Below are 24,822 nucleotides of genomic sequence, written 5' to 3' on the forward strand. Positions count from 1 at the left end.
TGGGTCCCTCTCCGGAGGCACCCAGCTCAAGCTGTTTTCACCACTGTACCAATAAATTCATCTGGCGCACATCATATCGGAGACTCTGCTTTGGGAAACCTAGGGTCGAGCCAGAGGGGAGAGGAAGCGCCCGAGACTGAGTGTGTGTGTGTGTGAGCGAGGAGTCAAAAAGGGGCACCCGTCAGCTCAGTGGAGCTGCCCGCTGTGAAGGAGCTCAGGTCCTAGCAGTTAAAGTCTCGGGTGGTGTGTGTGCGCGACTCCCTGAATGGTGTGTGAATGCTTGGGCAGTGGCTTCTCCTTTAACACCTGAACTTCTCAAAAGTGGAACCCATCTGAACAGTCCATTAGGATTTACTTCACTCAGTGTAGCCAAAGACATTTTAAACAGAATAAATGTTACATTCATCATCATTAATGGAAAAAAATTCTCTGTCACATTTGTAACAGTCTGTAGCCTCCTGAAAGGATTTTAAAAACAAAGAGAATCAACACCTGGAATTCTCCCAGTGTGACTTTTTAAAGAAATAAACAGCCAGTGCTCCTTGAAATGAAAAATCTGAGTGGAAGTACCGTTTGGGGTGGGGAGAACAAGGCAAGAAAGCTGCTGTGGGAAGAAGAGAGCAAGAACTTCAAAAGCAAGACAGTACGAAAGTAACCCACGTGGTCTTGAAAACATACTCCCTGTTTGATAATTTAGAGAAGTGTACTAGCGTGTTTATCTTCATTCTGCTTCCTAGAGATTTTGTTCAGAGGTCTTTTCCTTACAGATATTCTTACAGAAGGTCACTGCTGTTTCTCAAGTGATTCAGGCCCTGCCTCCCCATCCCACCTGCCCCAAACCATCCTGTAGTAATATATTCCTAAGTAGAACATTATCCATTGAACTTCCATTTTCTGTTTCTTTGGCACTTATGCTGCAAAAACAAACTTTTCAGTTGCATGAAAACTGCATCATTTTTTCCCACACTATTTCATGAAGTGTAAGCTGGCAGATTTTCCTTATGAACGTATGGATCTTGTTGATAAAGCTATCTCCAGCACTTTGTGCTGTGTTACCTCAGCACTCTGTGTCACCTCAGGTGCATCCCACCCAATTTTGGGAGGCTGTGAGAACTCTTCCACTAAAACACACCAGCAACTTTGACATGTGCTAATGTTCAAAACCCTTGGTGCAATTCTACAGTTACTTAATTAGCATATCTAACAAACTGCCCACCCTCTGAAGTGCATTAAAAACCCATGAAACGGACACTTAAAAATAATCTTGCAGTCCCTGTAGTGTGGTTCAAGGTGAAGGTGTATTTTTTGAACTAGAATATCTTAGGTACTAAGTGCAGTGACCTACTACACCAGGTTAGGCTAAACAGCTGGAGGTGTCATTCCTGAAAGACACTGAATGCTTTTCAGCACCATTAAAAAAAAAAAAAAAAAAAAGCTTTTCAACTGCTTTTCAGCACCTTGTCATAGGTTTCAAATAATTCTAAACATGATCGAAAAAAATTTCCATAATTCTTAATGGATCCTAGATGACTCACATAATAACAGTAAGTTACTGCTACACCCCCACCCCTCCCTTCAAATGCTGTGACTTGTAAAGGTCACACTTACTAGCCAAAGAAAGAAAGCAAAGATTAAAAGAGGATTCTAGCTGACAACACTTTCCTAAGAGGGCTCCAGACTGAAATGAGGCTGCCATAGCAGTGGCTGTCAACTGAGGCTCTCGGATCACTTTTACATTAACAGTTTATATCAAGAATCAGAAAGCACGAAGGAATGCAAACACCTTCCTCTCCCAATCATTCCCTCCTCTGCTAAAGGGCAAAGACAAACCCTCCGAGCAACAAAGTTCAGTGGTTAAAAAGAACAGGCTGTAGTATGGCACTTAGACTGGCCACAAGTCTCTGCTTTGCCACAAAAACAGAAGAAGGATGATTAGGGCTGGGTAAGCCCTTCAGCCATTATCTACTAGGCACTTAGACTCCCACCCTCCACCTAGAGCTGGCGGAGCTGACAGGAAGCATCTATACTCTCTCTCTATTACCTGCATAAAGTTAGCCATTCCCAGAAGCAGTGCAATGAATGTGGAATTACCACAGAAAGACACAAGGAGAGGTTGAGGAAAAAAGCATATCTGAAACCTAACTCTTCTTCAAGGCTCCTTTCCTTTGGTGCTGTACTGGACTGTGGGAAAGTGTCTGCCTCTGTTTGGAGGCAGCCCTGAACTGTTGCCTAGAATCAGGCACCAAACTTCTCCTGTGGGGAAGGTCAAGTCTTTCATTCAACACAGCTACAAGAGGTGCTGCTGCTGCTTCTATATTGCATACAGGACTTAGAGGTTGCTCAGACCAAAGAGAGTGAGCATTGTTCTCTACCCCAGTAATTATGGATGTCAGCTGTGAAAAGGTGAAAACTCTGGTAGCCACAAGCCACACAAGAACAATTTATGTATTTTAGCTTAAAATGCATTGAAAGCACATACCATTGCAGGCTAAATGGCCTCAGCTTTCAAAGCAAAAGAAGGTTACATCAATTGATTCTGAGCATTGAGACCCAGGAAATCAGTTCTGCAATGTAGATATTAGCTGACTAGGAAGAGAAACTACAGGAAGGAAACAAGCAGTTACTGTTCCAGAGAGCAGAAGCTGAAGGACAGATCTGGTTCAACCTCACTGCATGCAACTATGAGACAACTCTGCATGCAGAAAACACAGATCCCCCTCCTGTAAGCAGCATTACCCAGGTTCCTCTGACTGTGGTCTGAAAAAAGCTGTATCTATCAACCAGAGCAAAAGCCAAGGTACCTGTAGCTCCACGTGCATGACTGTTCTTATCTCTCCATAAGTAACACCAGGATACACTCAACAAGAAAATCATAAATTGCCTTACATGCTCTAGAAAGCTCAAAACTAGAGATCTTAATCATTTCATACAGCTTGCCCTGCCAAATGATCAATCATTTAATTTACCGTGGTCCCATTTACAATGTAATTATAGTGATTTTGCATTAATAACTTCAGAAAATCATATGTTCTCCTGTATAATATCTCTCTTCCAACATCATGCATGTCAAATGGAATAGCTCTATTAATTCAGTCTTTGAGATAAAAAATGAATCACAAATAAATTTAGGCCAGTATTTGCATAACAGCACATCCCTGTGGCCCCAGTCGCAAGTCTGTTAAATAGCATGGTCTACTTCTGGACCCAGGCATGCCAAACTATTGTTGTTAAGTGATCTGCCCCCAGTAACTGGCTTTGGATCTACTCCAATTACACATCTGCCTGCTTTATATCTTTCCAGATGTTCTACAGACTCCTGTAGGATTTCTTCCCAGCAGAATAACCAAACATCGAAAAAAGATCTGGAGTCTCTAATTCATTGATTTGCCTCATAACAGTATAAATACAGGCACAGATACACACTGTGCAGGGGAGAACACATATTTAAATACTGAATTCTACTGCCACTAGCTTAAAGAGTGCTCCTGTGCCAGACTGAGAAAAGCCTTTCTGCTTGCTTCAATCCAGGTGCAGATGCAGGGAAATGGAGTACTCTAGGTGACAGAATAGCATTACATATTCCGAACTTTTCATGATCGTGGGCTTTGAGCCATTCACATTTCAAAATCAGACTTTGCTGGTTGCAGACTTTTGAGGACTTAACTTTGTGTGCTGAAGCTTTTAAAAGCCCAGCAGGAGCTGAGACAAGGCTAAGGCTCAGCACTGAGACCAAAACTCCATCCTTACGTTGTTTTCTGTTACTTGAATTGCATGACTAGGACTAAACTTAATTTAGCATTTCCTGTCCTTTGTCAAGTGAATAAGAGGCTCTAAGCTAAATATTAAAAAGGCTTTTCCATGTTTCAAAACAATAAATCTAATGAAATTCAAATTTCATACCAATATATTACAGCATATTTTAGGTAGACAAAGTAAAAAGATTTAAAAGGCTGCTGAATTACTTAAAAGCTTTTTTCCCCAAATAATTGTTATATTAAGACAATTTACACACACTACTACAGGACCCTTCAATCATTTTTAACAAAGCATCCTATGTAGCTCATGAGGCTCACCCTCAGGAAAAAAGTATTTTAGGAACTATTGATGTGACACAATTTTTCTTACCTGATTTTGTTGAGCAGATACCTCCCACCCTAAAAAGGCCTGTGACTGAGCACAGTTCCAAGTAGGTTAGGAAAATGTTACACCTCTGAGACTGATGGTCACACACTGTAGCAAACTGGTATAAAAAGCTAAAGCTCAGTGACAGTCTCTTCACCTAACCCCTCGAAAATAACAGCAAACTACCTCAGCAATGACACTGTGAGGAGAAACCTGAGAAGCTAAGCCTCTGGCATGCAGCGCTGCAGGTAGAGCCAAAAAGGTCCATGCTATTAGGCCGCTGAATAACCTAAGAGCCTCATGTTTCTGACATGGGGTATGTGGTGCATAGGTCACAGTCACAGGCTTCCTGTGCAAGCATCACCCCCAGACCCACAGCCAGCTCAGCCATTCCTTCCCATCTTGTCACACAGCCAAAGCCCATTCTCCACCCCATCTGGGCTCCCCAAGGCTTTTCTGCAAACCACCCTTCCCACAGTAAAGTTACTCACTCTGTTGAGGGCCATGACTTCTTGCCCATCTGAAACTTTCATGTTCTCAGCTCATCACAAGCTCTGCCTCCAGACCAAACTTCTGCCCCTGAGCCTCGGCAACACACCTGGTCACCCCAGCCTGGGCACAGCTCTGGCCACCCCCCATAAGCACTCTGGTTCTTCCTGCCCCAGCTAGGTGAGGCCTACTGTAATACCACTTTGTCAGGCTCACGATCATTGTCAGGAGATGGTGCCCTGCCACCCCTGCCTAATGGTAAGGGGTATCTGGCCCACCACTGCTTTTAACTCCTCTCACTGAAACAAACATGCTGAAAATAACATACTACCTATCACTCGAGCACTGAAGTTGATAAAGTTTGAGGTATATGTGAAGACAGAGTAGATGTTTAAGTGACAAATATGGAGACCGTCAGCCTGTTCACAGAGTGACCATACGGAAAAGACAGAGGTAAAAGAAATGCCTCCGAGTCCTCTTCAATTCTCAACTCAACACTGTTAAATATATACCTCTTTTTTTCCCTGCCACATACAGCTTCCCTGAGCTACATACAAATGTGGATAGGAACAATACCTCTTATTAAAAGAAAAGAGGTCATCAGATGCACTGTAAACAGAGTCAGACAGCACAGACCAAAGGTAACACCAGAAATAGTGCACAGAGCTTCTGGGGTCAGAAGGAGCCAGGCTTACCTCATTCCCTGAGGCTGCAGGACACAGGGGAGCAGTGTAGGGGCCTCAATCCTGAAGAAGCAGCACGGTCCATCACGGTCCAGCAAGCCTTCCCTCTTGCTTCAGTATGGGGCTAACAGCAAACCTACTAGCCCTCTTCAGCTAAAAGGCTAGCTGGTGCTAAGGTGACGGTTCCTCTGCAGTCCACACAGCACCACAACGGTCCTCCTGAAACAGCCATTTTGATCTGCTTTCTCCGGGAGCCCACCCTTACCCCTAACCCAAGCTGCCTGTGCTTGCAGCGAGAGCCAGCTCTCCACGGGGTGTCACCACAGGCGAGGGGAATAACGGTAACGGCCCCTCCAGAGGGCCTCGGTGCCGCTGGCCCGACCTCCACTCTCTCCCGCACCCGCAGGGCCCGCGCGGCGGCCGGCACGCGCCCGGCACGAGGGCAGCCCCTCACGGTAGCACCTCCATTTTCTCCTCAACGGCCTAACGGCTGAAACCTGCGGCTGCGGCTCCAAGCCCCCTCCCCGACCGCCGCGCTGCGTCCCCGGGTAGGGAGCCTCCCTCACGGCTCTCTCCTCAGCCGCCCACCCCCGAGAGAGGGAGGAGGGCCGCGGCCTACCGCGGCCGGTGGGGCACCCCGCGTACCTGCTTCGCCAGGGCGGCTCCCGCCTCTGCCCGGAGCCGGGGCAGCCGTGATGGGAGCGAGAGCCGGCGCGCGCGGGGAAGGCGGGGGGCCCGGGCCGCCACCTCCGCGCGCCGCAGCGCCCCCTGCCCACGTGCCGAAGGGCAGCTCAGCCCCGCCCGCGGCGGACAGGCTGCGGCCTGCCCCAGGCGCGGCGCGGCGGGGCCTGCGCCCACCCCTCGGCGAGCCCCTTAAATTCTGCCCCCTCAGGTGCGTTACTTGAGTGCCGCACAAACAGCGGTGTGCAGTTTCCGTGTCACTGACACTTCGGATTTCAGAGGGGAGACAGGGGGACTGACCTTTCCAGGGAGACAAACTAGCACATCACTGCAGACCCCGCTTTTACCTTGTTCAGACCAGCGTGCCAGCTCGTGTGGAAAGAGAGAAAGAAAGAACGAGATAAAGAAAAGAAAGAAAAAAGAAAGGACACTCGTCCTGCTTTGCAAAATTTTATTAGCAAATCAGAATAACAAATATATTTGTTGGTTTTGACAGTCTATACTATTTCCAAGTACATAAAAATCAGTATTTCTCTTAATAAAAATACAGGCACAGATTTAAAAACATCACCATTATAATAACAATAAAAATAGTATTATTTTAATAAAAATACTTGCTTTTTTCAGACTATCACTTACCTCCAAGTTCCTTACTGCTCAAAAATAGTACACAGAAAATAGATTTTTCTCCCACGCCAAAGTAAATTCTGTAACGTACATTGTTTTATTGAAGTGTACTACATCTCCCCTCCCACCACCCCCTTCCCTTCCATGCTCTCCCCCCCCCCCCACCTTAACAAAAGGAACCTCTAGGTTGTTCCTCAGAACCCACCAATGGTATGAAACTAACCCCTGCACTGAGGGAGGTGTCCTCCAGCACTGTAAACAGAGTTTTTAATTATACTATGCCTCCCTGAAGCGGGGCTGAATTGCCACCTCAATGGAATAGATAGGGTGATAAATACAGAGAACACCACATTTGGAAAAAAGACAGTAAAACTTCCTAATAAATCACAAATGTTAGTCCTGAGAACAAGAGATTATACACTCACAGCATACTCCTATCCGGAACTGTCAGGGAGCAGTTTGGCTTGACACAAGTACTGCCTGTTGTGGTTTCTGTGCAATGAATGCCACATTACTCAGGAGCCACATGAAGCTACGAAATGACTGAGTGCCATAGAGAAAGGCCAACCCTGCTGCTCTGCCGTGACTAAGCCAACACTCCTGTCCTTAGCTGACCTGGGCAAAATGATGACTGAAGACCAAACACCACAAGCTGTCTTAGTTAAATGTCTTGTAATGTCTTAGTTAAAACACCACCTTACATCTTTTATAATGTAGAATTAATAAGCTGGAGCTTATTAATTAATTCACACTGCGTTGCACTCCTCTGTCTGCCTTTCTACTGCATCCCATCTTGCTCAATAGTTGCTAGGATTTTACATAAGAAGAATGACCTCATCTCCATGAGAGCACAATTCTGATGTAACAACCTAACAACTATTTTAATCAGGGCTTAATTTTCAGAAGTGTGATTTATGTACACATCCCGCAATCTCTAGTTTGGAAACAGAAGGTGTTTTGAAACTCTGGGAATTCAGAAAAATACCACTGGCTCTGAGTTTATTTGGTTTTTCATAGCCCAGGGAATGAACTAATGGTAACGCATGGGACAGGGAAAGCAGGAAGCAAAATTTGGTAGGTAAGCTGGGCAGCTTTTTATCAAAAAATATATTTTTAGTGTTCTATTTATGAAAGATTCCCTCAGACATTGAAACAATAGTTTTTCCTGTTACTGCTCCCTCTTAATATATACATTAGTACAGCACTTTTTGAGGATTCTGCCTCAAAAATTACACAGAAAGCTCAGAAATACCCCCTTTAATTGAATGTGAAGAGAAGCCCATGCCCTGCTCCTTATCCCTTGACCAGGCACATGTCACAGGCTATGGCAGCATAAGACATGAAATAAAAGGAAACTAAATAAATAGTATCAAAATGCAGTGCCATATTTGCCGAAACATTCATTCTCCTGCTTCCACAATTCCTATACCTACATTCTCTTTCGCTTCCTTCAACCTTCCCAGTCCAGGTTCACCTCCACTCCCTACATGTCCCCCTCATACTCATTCCTCTCCATTGCTTTTTTCCCCCACCATCTCCTTCATTTTATGTTTCTTCCCTCAAATCATACTTTCTGCCTCTCTCCTCCAACGCTTCTCATCCATTTTCTTCCTTTCATAGAAATACTCTCCCATCAACTGCATTTTAGTCTCTGCCTAAGCAAGGATACAAAGCTACAAATAAAAGTAGCATATTTTTATTTCTTTCTTAGAAACTGGAAGCCAGGCAAAATTAACCTGATACTAGTTTTCAACACCAGTTCACACCTTCAGCTCTAAAACCTCAGCCTAGAAGTGACAACCATAAAGCCAAACAAAACCAGTTTTGCTGTCAATCTGTAGTTGTTTCTAGTAGGCTTGCTTCTGATTTTTAATTTATTAAATGGCAAAATAAATTTGAACTTCTAACAACTAATATATTCAACGAAAAAAATAACCTAGTCTATGCACATTTTTTGGTACCAATTGATCAATACTGGCTTAGAAATTAAGATAGTTAAAATGATGCAACTTCCTAGCACAAAGATGTTACATCAATATCAAAGTGCTTACTTCCTCAATTTTGGATACAACGCCCTGAATAAAACACAGATGTTTGCAGTTTGGGTTACATGTAAACAGCACCTATACAAATAGGTGTTAATGAATCTCCAATTTGCTGACAATAAATTAAAACAGTAACAAAGTCTAATAAAGACTATTTCTTCATATACCTTGGGTTTTGGTGAAGCATCCTGCCATCATTCTGTAAATACGTTGTATTTGGGTGCACGTAAGTCACTACAGAATTTTTTCTCTTTTTCATCCAAAAATTGTTCTGGCCTATCTCATCCTCTCAGTGGCCAGAATCAGCTGTACTCAAATTGACAATGGCAGTTGTGTTAGTCTTCAGCCAAAGACGATGGCCAGAGCACAGTGCTTATTGAAGTGCAGAACTGTTTACTGCTAGGTCATGAAATGAAGGTTACAATAGGTAATGGCACTATGATTTTCTCTTCAGTAACAGCAATAACAGAGTACTGCACACAGCTAACAAAACCTGTCAGATATCTGCCATCAAACATTTATGCTATTAGCAAATATAAAAATTGTATTTAAAAATTTCCTTAAGACTCAATAACAATTTCCCTGACTGAAATAATAATGCATGCAGTTTTAATCATTGTGTGGAATGTGAATTATTCTGCAGTAAAAGAATATCAGTAGAAACCCTACATCCTGAGTGCAGTTGATACCACAAATAGATTGAAGTATCACTGAAATGCTCAACATATAAAAGCACTCCAATCAGTGCTTGTGCTGCAGCATTTCCCTGGGAATCTGGATCCCCAATTTTCTAAAATGCTCAGAAGGCATTTAATAACATCATCCAGCTGTTGGTGTAGTCTGAGAAGTGAGAAGTCTCATACCAAGGATTCAGACAAGAAGTCAAGGTCTGCTGTCATGGCTGCTTTTTTCATCAAGGATGAAAGCTTCCTCTGTCTCCTGCCCGTGGAATTCTCATTGCATTACGATACGCTGCTTCTCCTCTGATGAGTGGCTTTTCTTTGTGAAAGATCCTCACTGTCACTTTCACAGTTTCTCTAAAATAGAAAGGCCACAACATTTCAGTCACGTAAATGAGATACCATGCTCCTAAACGTGATGTTCTAATATTATTAGTGCATCATCTACTGAGTAAAGTAGAGCTAATAGAAATCTCAGAGTTTCATTCCAGAAGGTCACATGCACTGCAGGGGTCCCCCACCCTCCATCACACAGCTACTCACAAGAGCAGCAGTGCAGACTCTCCCATGACCCCTCATTTCTCAGTCAGACAGCACAGTCATTGCTATGGTATCCAAACATAATCAGCAGCCTTCATGCTGCTCCTTTACAGAATAAATGTGGCTAGCACCTAAAGGATTTCTGGAGTCACCAGCTCTCCCTGCCCAACATTTCTGTCACAGTAGCACAACTTACAGCAGCATTAAAGATACACAAGGGATGCCACGGTCCTGTCTGGTTTCCCACTCAAAACCATTGCCATCCTGTCAGGCTGTGCATGCATATAAGGACAGCAAAAATCACTGCACAGTAAAATTGGTCCTTCTATTCTTCCCCTTTGAGAAAGGTACCTACCAAACTTTCATCCTGTATTAGGACCTTTTTCACCAGCGAACGAGATAAGTGGTTGCACAATGAGACAATACGGTAAGAAAGCTATGGAGAGAGGGAAGAATGAAAATTTGACCACACATATGCAGTGCAGACATGTCCAAACATATTTCATTTATCTACTGCATGTTACAATTTTACATTCAAGCTCTATCTTGCCCTCTGATCCCATCAGGCTTAGGAAGCCTTACATGAGAAGGATTAAAGGCTCGCTGTCATACCTTCCATCGCCTTCTAGCATATTGCCTTTTGAAGTTTTCCATGTTAACAACAGATGCTTGCCGAACCAAAGCCTGTCGCTTGTCCACTGGCTGGAAGATAAGAGAGCAATTTTATTGCCTGGCTCCCTTTGGTGCATGAAATACAAAAGATTCTTCATGTGCTCTGGAGCTGGCTGAAAAGAATGCCGGCTGGGGAAGCTGTGGATTCATACAGGCAAAAGCAGAACTAAAATAATTAAATCTAGTCCACCCTGTGCCTGGACAGGACCCCTTTGATTTCAAACAAATTCCTAAAACTAGTGTATAGTCAGTGGTCACACCTGGCCCTGTGCACAACATTGTTCTGAGAAGTTCCACTGCTGCCCCTTTCTAGCTACTCAACCTGGCACAAAAGGTATATCACATGGCACGGACTTTGGTCCAGCCTCCACTTCTGCCTTCTGCTTCATAATGATCCACAAAACACAAACAAAAAGTCTGGGAACAGCTTTTCTAGCCAAAGGACAGATGAAGGACAACCAAACAAAAAAGAGAGAGAACTAAGGGGATGCTAGAGGGTGCTAAGGCAATGCTTTCACTTTGTAAAGTTGCTAAGGTGCTTCTCAGTGCACACGTGCATCATCTCCTTTTTCTCTGGATTGAGCTCATATCAGCTGGCCTTTATTCATGTCCCTATTTCTGAAAGGCATTGGGAGAGCAATGAAAAGGTTCCACAGAGGCCTGAAAGAAAGGAGATGGAGCTGTTGTCAGTGCACGAACAGCACTGTAGCACACTGCTGCTCAGGGGTTTTGCACGCGCTTGCTAGAAATCATTACAGAATAGGACTAAACACAGCATCATCACACTGTTAGGTCCCTTCTAAATTTTCAGATAGAAACGTGCACATTTTTCCCTTTACAAGGATATTTAAAAACCAAAGATACGTTAGGGCCCTTTCCTAACTTCCAGCACGTGGCTCTTCATGTTATTCTAGCACATCTTTCCTGAATTGTGCTTTTACAGATTTTTCTTTTACCAGGCTGATTTAAACATCACAGATAAGTTTGAGGCAGTCATTTCAGATCTGAAGATGGAGAACATGTGAATTCATGTGAATGTGAAATATGGAATAACTTCAGAGAGTGCTAGCTGTACTCCGCAACCCAAATACTAAACTGGTGCCAGAGAGTAGCCCTTTTCCTATGCCTCACAAAGCTGGTCGATAAAACCCTGTCTGCTTAGCAAAATCTCAGGAAGGCTCAGGTAACCTGCCACTGTGAGTAATCTTCTGCAATTAGCCGGAGACTGACAGATCCCAAGCAAAATTAGAAGGTGGCCCAAGAAAAGTAAATCCATGACCAGCTTTGGACAACACTGGACTCACTGGGAATCACAGAATAGTTGAGTTTGGAAGGGGCCTCTGGAGATCATCTAGTTCAACCCCCTGCTGAAGGCAGGGTCAGCTTGCCCGGGACCACGTCCCACTTAGGTTTCAAAGGATGGAGACTCCACAACCCCTCTGGGAAACACGTTCCAGTGTTTGACTGCTCCTTTAGTAAACAAGTTTATTTGCTTTTTTTAATGTTTAAATGGAATTTCTTTATTTCAGTTTGTGTCCATTGCTTCTTGTCCTGTCACTGGATAACACTGAGGAGCACATGTGCTCTGTTTTCTTTACTCCATTCCACCACATATTTATACAGATTGAGAAGATCCCCCCCAAGCCTTCTCTTTTTGACACTAAACAATCCCAGCTCTCTCAGCCTCTCCCCCTTTGACAGACATTCCAATCCCTTAATCATTTTCACACCATTCCATCAAACTCACTCCAGTATGTTTTGCTGACATCACTGTAATAAAATGGGGAAAAGTTAGCTGTCTTTCAGTATTAGTGACAAGGATACATGCTGCAGCAGATCTGAAAAAAACTCAGGCTTTGTCCTTTAACCATACCCAGAGTATGAGAACACAAGACATTGATACCCTGGCAATAAATATATGAGGAAAGAATTGCAATACCTGAGTACGGAAAAATAGGAAGAAAAAAATATATATATCAGAATGCAGGCATGGGCCTAAAATTTTTGGATGCCAACCTGTTGTTAAGGAACAGATGTTCTGCAAACCCTGACACAGTCCTTCTGAAAATGAAGCACCTTTCCACTCCAAAACCACCTCAAAATTTGCATAGACCAGAAAACTGTATCTGACAGATTGAAAGGAAAAAAGTTCAAAATGACATCTGGTAAAAGTGAAAAGAGAAAGGCCAGGAATCAACCCTTCAAAGATTATGGAGTTTATGGAGTGACAACCATTCCAGCAGTTCTGATCTGCATATGTAGGGGGTGGATAACCCAGAAATATTTATACTGAACTGGGCTGGAATACAACCAAGCCAGACACCTGAAGAAGCAAGAGTACTAAAGGAGAATGACAAACACATCAGTGAGGATTTAAACATTTTTTTCAGCAAAATAATTGTCAATGTTTATGAGACAACAAATTCACTTTTCTCATCAAATGCTACAGGTATAGCATTGTGCAGATATCTCAGCAGTAATTCAAGGAGTGATCAGCTAGGCCTCTTTCTCATTTAGATGTATACACCATTTGCATACAACAGAACTGGGACATTTAAGCATTAAATATCATCTCCTCATGCTGCAAATGGCTAGCGTGGTGCAACAAAACACTGAGTAGAAATCAATTTGAAGTGGCAAAAATGTCACTGGCTAAATGTCAGCTGTACAATCATAATGAAAAATTTCTGAGTGCCCTTTCAGCAGTAGAACCATCACTGAATCAAAATAGGTCACTTTACAGTACTCCAGATTGTTAATAACTGCCTCTCAATTTCTAAGTAGCCTGCAAACCAGTGACCTTGTCATTTTCTCAATCATCAGAATATCTTCTCAAAAGCAGTATGTCAGTGACCTCCTTCAGCTCAGAGAGCACCAGCTTCAAGGACTGAGTCACAACAATATTAACCTCACCCAAACACGCTCAGGAACAGAGTGGCCTCATTTAATGTTCCTCCTCATTGTGCCAGTGCATTTGTTTGTAAAGAAAATCTACATGAACAGAGAATATGAGATCATGGCTGAGGGAAGGCGGACTCTCTTGAGAGTCTTTTCTGCAAATATTAACTCTCACTAAGCTTTAAGTTACTTTTTAAGAATTAAAACTCTCTCCCTCATAAAAAAATCCTGTGTTCCAGTTCCCCTGGACAATATCTTGTGGGTCTTCCAGCTCAAAGGAACCTGCGGAAGTGACAACTGAAGCATTCTGATAGAATAAAAAATGGACATAAGTAAAATTCTCAATACTGTTTGTCACAGTTGAGCCCAATTCTCCCCAGTCATTAACACCAGCTTGCTAGGGACATCTGGCTATCTACACTACTTTGAAGCTTTTGAAAATTTTACATCTTGTGCAAAGAAAGACGCCAAAGAGAGCACATCCAGTTTCCATCCTCCACTGAGTACAATGACAGGAGTAACAATACCCCTACTGAATAACTGTTTTCAGAACTCTGAATTTTCACCAGCCTCTGCACATCTTTATGAGGACATGGCAGTGATGGGTCCACTGTACTCTACATAAATTGGATGAGAGTATGCTTTTATCTTTTTATCTCAAAGTAAGAAACAGTATTCTTAATAGCGTTATGAACAACAACAGTTCAATTTAGTTAGGTCATTAACTTCTCTGGAAAAGGAGGAGGGAGGCTGGGCAGTGAGAGACATACTCTATATATATAGAGAGACATACTCTCTATATATGACATGTCTATATATAGACATACTCTAATATATATATATATTATCTAATAGATATATATCTATATATCTATATATAGATCCACTCTAGATGGACTTGAGCAGTGATGCAGGGATGCCTGGCTACTATCTCACGGATTCTTGTAGCTGCGTAACAGTCACCTTGCAGCAAATTCATACAGCTAAGCAAAGGGGCTATAAACTAGCTGCAGAACCTAGGCTGACAACTCTTTTCAGTTCCCAGAAGCCTGACATCTCTTTTTCAGTCACTAACTACACTATCAGGGAGCAATCGCATCCTGCATAAATAACTATTTATTGTGTTCAAAAATGAGATGGGTACATCTGTGCATATTCATACAGTATAGTCAAATGACTTCTTTGAAATATAAGACAGCAGGGCATGAATCAAGTTTGGGCCAACTTTTCTTTTACCTTTCTAAAACTTAAGAAAAAAAAAATCTTCACACCAAGAACACTAGTCTCAAATCCTACACCATAGATTAAATTAGTTGTAGCTTTGTCATCTTCTTTACTGTAGAAAGCTATCCAGAGGTCTATGTTATCGCTTATCACTCACAAATGAATATTCGCACTGTAAAATTACATACAGAGTTATTTGATCAGTTCATTACAAGTTCCCAATTGTGTCTTTTGAATAGGATTTCTTTGGTATAGGACAGGAAACTTAGCTGAATTTTAAACTAAAGGCTTAATCAACAGCTAACACCTTCGATGGTAAAACAGTTCACCCTGCATAACTGGCCTAAAAAATAATCTTAACTTTTCTTCATCAGCAGCATTTCACAGAAAATTTCCACAGTACTAGCTAAGTGTTAAATTACTACACCATTTACTTCGCTTTACAGGACACATTTAACCTTTGCAAATGTTTCTCTCATATGGTCTATAGAACTGCCTGCATGCAGCAGGTCTACATGACTGTTTCCTTCATCCAACCAAAGATGCTATCATGAGATTTTTATTAGTTTCCAGGCAGCCAGCTTCTAGTAAGTACAGACTGACCTACTCTTTATTCCAGGTTAATTACTTAGTAATCTTCAGGAACTGTAATACATGATGAAGTATGATATAGGCAATGCCAAAGGCTGTAGGGTTAGATGTGTCCATACAACTGTGATAATCCAGTTCCTGTAAGTTCAGACACTGACCATGGGAAAAAAACTTCAACACTACAAACCACTGGGAGTTTATGGTTTTGGTCAGCATCTCGTGCAATACATCAGAATTTCCATTTTAGTTCTAGGTGATGTTTTTGGTGGAATCTATGCACTGAAAACTTTTTAAACTGCTGTACATTGAAACGGGCAGCAAACCCTGCACCTAACCTGATCTACAACATTACTGATTTGATTCTGCTACATCAAGATTCAACCCTGCAAGGAATTCCTCACAGCGAGATCTATTTAACAGCTCCATTAGTGATTCATTAACATCTTTGTTGAAAACAGAGTCAAAGTTTCCATTCACACAGGCTTCATTTTCCAGTCGAAAACTACTCATTAAATCCTGTATCCACTTGAGTTCCTCAGAAAGTTCTTGACTGAGAGATTCATACTGACTCTGCAGATCAGCATATTTCCCAGTTATGCCTGTAAGACTAGCGCCTATAGTCTTGGTATCTTCTTGTAGATGTCTTTTCAGAGATTCAATTTTACGGTATTCATACTTCAGCTGAGACAGCTTGTGCCTCACGCTTTCATTCTCTTCTTTATACCAAGCTTCTTTCTCATTATAAATGGAAACCAGAGCATCAATGTCCTCCTGCAAGGAATCATGGGATGCAGCCAAAGTGCTGAAACCCTGTTCCATAAGTGAAATGTCTTCTACTACTCGGGCAAAGCGCTCAAAGTTGATGTAGGTATTATTGGGAGGCATACTCGAATGGCACTTTATGGTGTACTCTCTCAGGCGTTTTGTCTTCAGCTGTGTGTTCTCAACCTTCTTGTTTTCTTGGACTTTTGTTTCTTCTTTCAGCTGGTGAGTCATCAGACAGAGGAACCAATATTACTGAATGTTTACAAGACAGTGCAGTAATTCAAAAACTCTACACAAAAGATGCAGCCAGAACTTCCACAATGCTGGGAGATTCTTTGCTCCCACAATTTTCCTTCATGCATTTGATTAAAATAAGAAAAAAACCAAACACACAAAGCCAAAAATCAATGTGACAAGTGATGTGCATTCATTCCAATGTGATAAGTATAAATAACAGGGCCACAATTTATTTTCACGTTAATTTTTAGCAGTTAACAGTCTCAAAGCTATGAATATCTGTAAGAGGAAAAACAACAATCCTGAAAACACTCCAGTTAATATTTTGTGCAATGCAGAGCAAAAACTGAATTTCAAACATCCTCATTAGTCAAGCTGAGATTAGCTAAATGTATTTTCAGTAAGAGACTTATCCGCAAAAGCAAGCAATGTTTATGATGAAAAAAAAAATATATACAGACACACATATCAACACACTTGGTACAGCAGTTGTATCTTGAGAGAAATTATATTTTCCACATTGGCTGTAGTCAACTCTCAACTCAAGAAAGCACTAAACCCAAGATGTAGTATATGTGCATGCAAACAGAGAAAAATGCAAAGCACAGTCTAATGTAGGATACTGTAAGTGCAACAAACATCAAAGCTTTGTCCCCCTCTTTTTGAAAGTTATGATAATTTTAAAAGTCATTTGCAGAAATCCGAGGATTTAGTCAGACCCAACAAATTTCTTTCCAGTGCATCTGTCTGAGACACCTAGGGTCTCTAAGTACTTAGAGGACAGTTTTCCATTTAACACACCAATAAGAGTGAGAATATTATCTCTGCTTTGCTCATAGTAAACAGCAGAATCTCTCTCTTTATTCAGTCTTACCGTTATCCACGGATGAGACAAAGCTTCCTGAATTGTAAGCCGTTTCCTAAAAAACAACAACACAAAAAAACCCCACAGACTTGAATGAGAAATACCTTGTACACAAGTCCATTGACCCACACTTCTCCCAGGCTTCATATAAAGCATTTAACATAATGCCAGGACTAACTCTCAAATTTCAGGATTATGTTTCTCCATGAGGTATACTGCTTGTGTGTAGTTTAGTAACTGTTCAAAGTTTCAGTAAGGAGCTGTCCTCACTCCACACAATTTTAATTCTTACTTGATCAAAATCTACCTGTATTTTTGTGTATCCTTCCATAAAAAGTGATAAAACATTACTTTGTTTTGGTCATCCTACAGGCTTAGAAAATAAATCCTTTCTATACACCTTTAATACAACTGTGTCTGAATCAAGGTATACAACATTAATTATATCAAAACTGTCCTTTGGAACACAATATTACATCCCTGCAGGAGCTGCCATTTCCTGAAAGCCACATTTCTGAGAGGAATACTTCAAACCTAATCAAACCTGATCAATCCTAACTTCCTTCTGCATTGTGGCAGTTTGGTGAACAGCACATTAAGAGCACTGAGAATCAAAGGTAGAAACACAGCATTGCACAGGGACTTCATCTGTACATGGCACAAATATCAGTATCACTGACTTGTCCTTTCTTAAAAGGAGGTTGCTAGACCTGTACAAACCTCTTGTCAAATGTCACCTACTCTAATCTATTCTAAGGCCTGAGGATATGCAGAAATCTTGACTGAACAGCTTGCCTCTTTCTAATACCTATTTTCTCCCCTAATTAAGCCATTAGAAAGAACTGCAATGGCCTGACTTCCCTCCAGGACAAATAGGGTTATGGGGAAAGAGATGCTACTTCTGTGCGTACTTTATTAAAAGCAAGAAAAACTAAAAACAGGTCTGTGGTTCCTATGAACTTTGGGAATTCTTACGGGAATAAAGATCTGCATAGCTGTCACGCATATTCTAGATGATTGCAACAGATGCAGAGACTTAAGGAACAATTCCACTGTAAGCACACGTAAGATTTTTATGCCCTTGCACCACTGGGAGCATATTCTGGGATCATGTCACCTCCTTGCAAGTAGTTCATAATAGACTGAAATACTGGAGTGGCAGTTACCCAGAAAATACTCAAATACTAGAGTGGTAGTTACCTAGAGATTTTGCACACCATTTTCAGCCCTTCACCTACACCCTGTTGTACCAGCTTGACTCAGGGGAGAATTCAGTCCTGAAGTGAAATTTAACTGAGGAGATTGTGGTTCCTTTTGTTAGGGCTTCTGGGTGCAGTGATTAACCAGGGGCACAGGAGCAGAACTTTGCCTCCTGTCTGGCTCTTGAATGGCAATACACACTGCAGGGAAAGCTTTGCAGATTACTTGTCAGGCTACGTTTCACCAGGTTTATCTTAGAGACAAATGGTTCCTTCTGAATTTTTTACTTACCGTGTATCTTTCACCAGGAGTTTCTGAATAAAATCTTTTGCCAGGTCACTGGTATTGCTGAAAAATTCTTCATCAAATTCATAATTCACAGCTGTGATGTTGGCAAGCGTTTCTTGTTTAGTTTCTCCAAGGAAAGGTGATGCACCACTAAGCCTAGATAAGCCAGAAACAAGAATCAATTGGAAAAATAAACAGCAGAGGTCCCCTAATGAAATTACAGTGACTGTGTAATATACTCTCAGGACATTTGTGGATCTCATGTTGTGAGCAGCCAAGCCACATGGGAAATAACAGGTCCAGCTTTGGCTCACTACACCTGTGGTTGAGTCAGACTCATCTTGAAATTCTCTAGTGCAGCACTAATGTGTGCACACAGAGAGAAATGCACAGATTTTCCTCTCCTGTCTCACTGAAGTCATTGCTAATCAAACCAGAAAAAGCTTCAGCTGAGGAAAGTCTCTATCCCTGTGAACCCACAAACACTACCAGGCAGAAGCTTCTAAAGTAGTGTTTCTATAGATAGAGACCAATAAAGTAGTGTTTCTATAGATTTTCTTTGGGTAGAAAAAGTCCTGCCCCTACTGCTTTTCTGTCTGCAAAGCTACTGACAAGTTTCCTGCACAGTGGGTTCAGCCAAGAGACCTTTCTCAGCTGGAACCAAAATACAATGTGTGATCGGAAGTCAGGTGCATGGCCTTGCCTAGGGGCCAACTCTGTCAGAGAGGTAGGGCCTCTGCTGCTCATTAAAAGGAATCCACAAACAAAAGGACTTTGGCTGCAATAATACCCAACTGTTTCTGAACAATGCAAAATTTCATCCTGTTAGCACTCTGCTCCAACTGCAAGGATATAACGGAGACATCATCATAATAAAATGCTATTCAGCAATCTTTACTTAGACAGAAAAAGGTTTCATCCTGCTTTGCCTATCTCTCAACTGTGACTGATGACCTTTATCTTTGATGCCTATTTACCTCTGCTCCATAAAACCCAAGTGTCAGAACAGATTCACTGCAGACTCCTCCTGCCTTGCCTTCCCTCCCCTCCCCTTCCTCTCTCCCCAATCCCACACAGATGCTGACTTGCAAAAGTCTGTTTTACAGGAAATGTTATTTATACCAAGGAAATTGATCTCATCTCTTTTTAAAAATCTTCTGGGCTATTATTATGCTTATCTATTACGTCTAGCTTTGATAGCATAGTTTTAGGATGCAGCAGGCTCAAAACAGGACTGCAGCAAACTTCTGGGATCTAAATTGAGGTTTTGAATACTAAACTGCTTGCTTACATGATCCTGCTCAACAGACCTTTTACCCTGTCTGTATTGCCCCTACCATGTTGACTGGGAATTTGGGGGTAAGCAGAAAGTTAGATGGGACCACCTGGGCCATTCAGCCCAGTCCCCAGCTACCACATGTGGTTCTATCCACAGAATAAACATTTGAGTGCATAAAGTGTTTCCTCTCCCTCTACAACCATACAACGGCACCAAAGCAGCTGACACAGCAAGGCGGCGTGAGTGAGGTCCTCCAGTTGTCTTTGATGCAGTAAATTTCACCCCATAAGCCACAGTCAATCTCAATTCATAACAGGTTTTACATACTCCCTCTTAAGCTTTTGTTCCTTTTCTGTCAGCCACAAAGAAGGCTACAAGCAGGCACCTCACCACAGACCATGGGCATTGTTCCAAAACTAAAGCTTGGAAACCTGCCCTAGAGCTTTGGTTTCTTTTCCCTTTCCCAAACCTGTGCCATGAAGCAGCTGTAATTCCACCTTCGCTGGAAGCCAAAGCCAACAGTGCTCTATTCTCCTCTGAGCTTTTTTTTTCCTCTTTGGGACTCAGTTTTGAGGTCTGTGAAATTGGAGGATTCTCAAATCCTAACACCTAATGCAAATGACTTTTGTCATATCCTGACTCAGTACCTGTAAACATCTAACAGCAGACCTCAGTAGTAGAGGCTTTGCCTTTACAACCCAGTAAATTACTCCACTGGTTACTGAATTATGGACTTTTAAGCATTTTGATCTCTACACCTGATGATGGCATCCACTTGATTGCTGCCATGTTTGTTGAAGTAGGCAGTATCATTAAACACACCCCATTTATTCAGAATTCTTCAGAACAAGAGGCTTTAAAATTAACAGGCAATACTAGTTAAAGGCATACAAATTTCTAGTATATAGTGTATCATGCAAGCTAACCCCTCCCATCATAAAAAGCATGCTCTTTTTTTCTGATCATTTGCAGGGAGACAATTTTCAACCTTAATTACTATGGCAATCATTACTAGCCAACCAGGTAAAACAGATCTCCTACACTGGATACAGTACAGAAACCTGCCTCATTATTCTGCCCCCAGGACAGAACTCTCAATGCAATAGAAAAACCTCAAGAGCACCTGGCCATCTGTGCATCACTGTAATCGCATGGTAAGTATTCCCACCTGCTTATCTTCAACTCCTAAGTTTTCCTCTCATCATTTATGAACACACATAAACAGCAATTTACAAAGTTTATTCTCCTGTCAAGTACACATGTCACTGAAGACCAGAGTGCTGATAAAAAGCAAGGGTCTGGACAATATTTTAAACCCCTTCACCTGAGCTTGGGCTCGACCAGTATCCCTATCTTTTTCTGCACCACAGGACAGAAGAGAATTTGTTGCATGGAATCTGATTTCTCAGACCATAGCTCTTTTACAGCTTTTGGAGTCTAAGCCTTGGGTACAGCCCAAGAGTGGATTTAATTCCACTACATTTATTTTCCACACTGAAATGACAATCCCTCCCCTTCAAGTCTCCGCACTTGTACTGAGCCTCGAGCTGTGTAGTGCAAATCCCTCTAGTAGAGTGCACCTTCTTTAAGTTTGGCAGCAAGTTAGTCCTCTGAGTGTCTTAAGGCAGAAGCCCAGGGTAAGAATGTTAGAGTGAGACATTTCCAAGCATACAGTATCCACCATACGCTGCTCCCCGGCAGTCACAGGAGCTTGATTTCAATGGAAGCAGTTAGGTCCAAGGATCCCTGACCACTTCTGTAATTCTCATATCAAACCAGAGGAAAGAATTCGTGAAGCAACGAGTCCTGTCCCTCCATTGCATGCATCCATTGTCACACAAGCAGTTTCACAAATTGTCAAGCTCCATCTTAAAACTCTCTCGACTGCATGTCCCCAGGATGCCCACGGAACCTCATTTCTTTGAGAGTTTGCGCTTGTCATAATTTCCTACTTTTATTTATTCATCACCAGCTGACATACTTTTCCTCTAAAAAGTATCTTTTTTTCCCCTTGTGCTTACTGACTGCAATGATGATATTCCCAACCAGCCTTTGCTTTACTAGCTTTAACAAGCCCTTTTTTCTCCTGCAAGATGAATTCTCAGTTCCCAGGATCAACTTCTCTGCTCCTATCCCAGCTTGAATTCACCTTTTTGAATATGGATGACCATATTTATACATAGTAATCTAGACTGCTGCCTTTACAAGCAAATTAAAGCTTCCCTGTTTCCACCTGAAATAACTCATCTTGTAAATGGTACTATTGCACTTTTCTGTTTCTATTCTCTCCACACACTGTAGCTCACAGTCATTCTATGAGCAATCAATACACTTGGGCTTTTCTATCCTCTACCTTTTGGAGCTGAGGTCCCATTTCTATGCTCAGTGATGCTAAAGACATTTGTTCTTCGTCTGCTCAGAATGCCCCTCTTCTTTTACCCCTTATTTTAAACTTGAAAAGGCTACAGGTTAACATTTGCCCATTAGACAAACCACTGCCCACCCCATCTGTGCAGCTGCTTTCTTAAATGACTAAAGGGAAGAGCTGTTTCACACTCGTGCAACAGAGCTTTAGGAACACTTCTACAGGAGTGAATCTACTGTACTCACAGTATGTAGGTGATGACTCCTATGCTCCTAAAAAACAAAGGAGATTAATTGCAGGGGTTCTACATGACCTGTATTCTTCTTAATGTACACAATATGAAAAAGTCAATAGTAGCTGCTATACAGGCAGGAGAGCCATTGTGGCTTTAGATAACTGCTAATATCTCTCTTAAAGAATGGCATTTCTGGGAAAACGTGAATTTTACATGTAACTTCAAGTAATGTGGATATTTGAAGTCTCTTTATGTATTTTTACTCTAGCAGGTATTGACTACAGTACACATCAGAAATACAAAGAAATAGAAGCAAGGATGTTTTATTTGGGGTGACCTCTTTTGCCTGCCTTCTCAGCAGATCAGATTAGTACACAGGTCTCCTCTGCATGCAGCGCTCTTAAAAATAAAGCTGTCACAAGCGCTGCAGGAACATGTTTTCTTTTAAGAGTGCTCCTCTGCAACGGACAGTGGCAAACTGTAAACTCTGTAACTGCCATCATTAAAGTCTTTTATTGTAATTTTGCAGAAATTAAATGCTTATCTTTTAATTTAAAAGGATGCATAAAAAATGGAAAGAGAACAAAGTTATTAACTGCACTTAAGTTTTTTGTCTTGTTTTGGTTTTAATTTGTTGCAGAGGAATGGATTCTATTCGGAGCAAATTAGGAAAAAGTAATAGTAGAGCAACCTGGAAAAATAAAAAATTAAAAACTTACCACATATCTGCAGCTAGTCCAAGCGGCTCATAGTTTACTATTTCTGGAGCTGTAACAAAAATTTAATCAAACATCAGCAACTGAGGTAACAAATCTTTACTAGGCTGAATTGAGTAGCAGGTCAAGAATTACAAAGAGGGAGAAAGGAGGGTGGGAAAAGGAAAGGTAGTTATAGGATGCACTGTTTATAGTTTTATAGCCCTGGTGGAATTCAAGTTCACAGGTGTCCAGAAGAGATTATGTAGAGTAACTTGGAGCATAATGCAACTCAAGAATAAGGGTGAAGCAGATATTATATACTAATTACAGTGCAAATTATAACAAAAAACCCAAATTATTTCACCTCCCAAGGATACTGTTAACCCTAAAATCTGAACTTTTTTTTGTTTTTAACTGATGCCATTAAAGATAGGTTCTAATGGCCAGTCAGACACAGCCCTTGGGCAAGAGATTGAAATTACATGCCAGACCACATTGCTATCCATGTCAAACCCTATGATCTTTATAAGAAACATTTCCTTGTTGGAAAATATCCCCATATAAGACTGCATGCAAGAGAAAAGACCAAGGTGAGGTAATGAGATGAAAACAGGTGTCTATAACAGTTGTGTTTAACTGGAATATGAATTACAATTCTCTCCCTGCCCCCCACCCCCCAAAAACCAACCCCAAAACCTCTTACTGAAACTAGTAGAAAGGAGTAGGATTAACCTAAAATCCAAAGCAAGACAGATTAGAATTATGATCAGTGAGTCATAAAAAGAGAATCAAGTGGAAAAATATAAGGGGAGGTGAGGGTTTTGTACTCAACAGGTGTACAGTGTGAGGCAGTTTTATCTAGAAAGCAATGACAGAGATATCCGTGCAACTGTGTACCCATGTACTACAATGCAGAGAGCTTACTTGCCCCAGGCAAAAAGTAAAAAATTATAATTTGCATTTGCAAATTACAATTCACATCTTTAAATCCTGAATTTACATGTCTAAATATTTATTTGGCAGCAACCTACTCTCACAGGAGTACCACATCTGGTTTATAGAAAGCACCTTTTGGCTATTCCAGAAAAATAAAGTAAACCTCTAGATTTAGGTCACTTTGATACAAATGAGATTGAAACTACTTCTATCCCTCACTTCTTAACTTCTGCATGGAACCTGCAATACAAGACAAAGGAACGGGTCACTTGCTCACCTACAAATTCTGGAGTTCCAAAAATGTTTTTAAATTCAACTCCATCTTCTATTTTGTGAGCCAGGCCGAAGTCAATAAGTTTGATGTGTGGAATAGGGATATTCTTGTCCAGAAGCATAATGTTTTCAGGCTAAAAATAACAAAAGATAGATCTTTGTTATTATAATATTAATATCTTGGGAAAGTAACAGAGTTCTCAAGTGCTTTTTTTTTTTCTTCATGTGTATAACACTAGAACAAGAAACACATACCTGTGCCTAACCATTTACAATTAATTCTTTTGAGAAAGGGATGACGACATTGAAATTTGGCATCATTGATTGGACCAGAACTTCATAAAAGCAAAGCAAATCTAATAAAAGTAATACTTTAATTCCTTTAATTTTATCTCATGCAAAAATCTGTTTTTCTGTATCTTCCTGTTA

General features: G+C 41.4%; 1 protein-coding gene across 6 annotated transcripts in view; it reads right to left on the reverse strand.

Moving 5' to 3' along the window:
- Nucleotides 1-6,769: 6,769 nt before the first annotated feature.
- Nucleotides 6,770-24,822, reverse strand: part of DAPK2 (death associated protein kinase 2) — a 59,573-nt gene continuing 41,520 nt past the window's right edge. For 5 of the 6 annotated variants that reach the window (XM_072871207.1, XM_072871206.1, XM_072871209.1 and 2 more), the window contains 7 exons: nt 24,398-24,527; nt 23,206-23,254; nt 22,497-22,523; nt 18,611-18,763; nt 17,129-17,174; nt 10,480-16,236; nt 10,245-10,303 (listed from right to left, as the gene is read on the reverse strand). In XM_072871207.1, coding sequence (XP_072727308.1) covers nt 15,601-16,236; nt 17,129-17,174; nt 18,611-18,763; nt 22,497-22,523; nt 23,206-23,254; nt 24,398-24,527 — 1,041 coding nt within the window. In that variant the 3' untranslated portion in view covers nt 10,245-10,303; nt 10,480-15,600. Of the gene's footprint in view, nt 9,685-10,222; nt 10,304-10,479; nt 16,237-17,128; nt 17,175-18,610; nt 18,764-22,496; nt 22,524-23,205; nt 23,255-24,397; nt 24,528-24,822 lie in introns of those variants that run through there. The other variant, XM_072871211.1, reaches the window with a different exon arrangement.

This window comes from Ciconia boyciana, chromosome 8, assembly GCF_034638445.1.
Source record: "Ciconia boyciana chromosome 8, ASM3463844v1, whole genome shotgun sequence".
NCBI lineage: Eukaryota > Metazoa > Chordata > Aves > Ciconiiformes > Ciconiidae > Ciconia > Ciconia boyciana.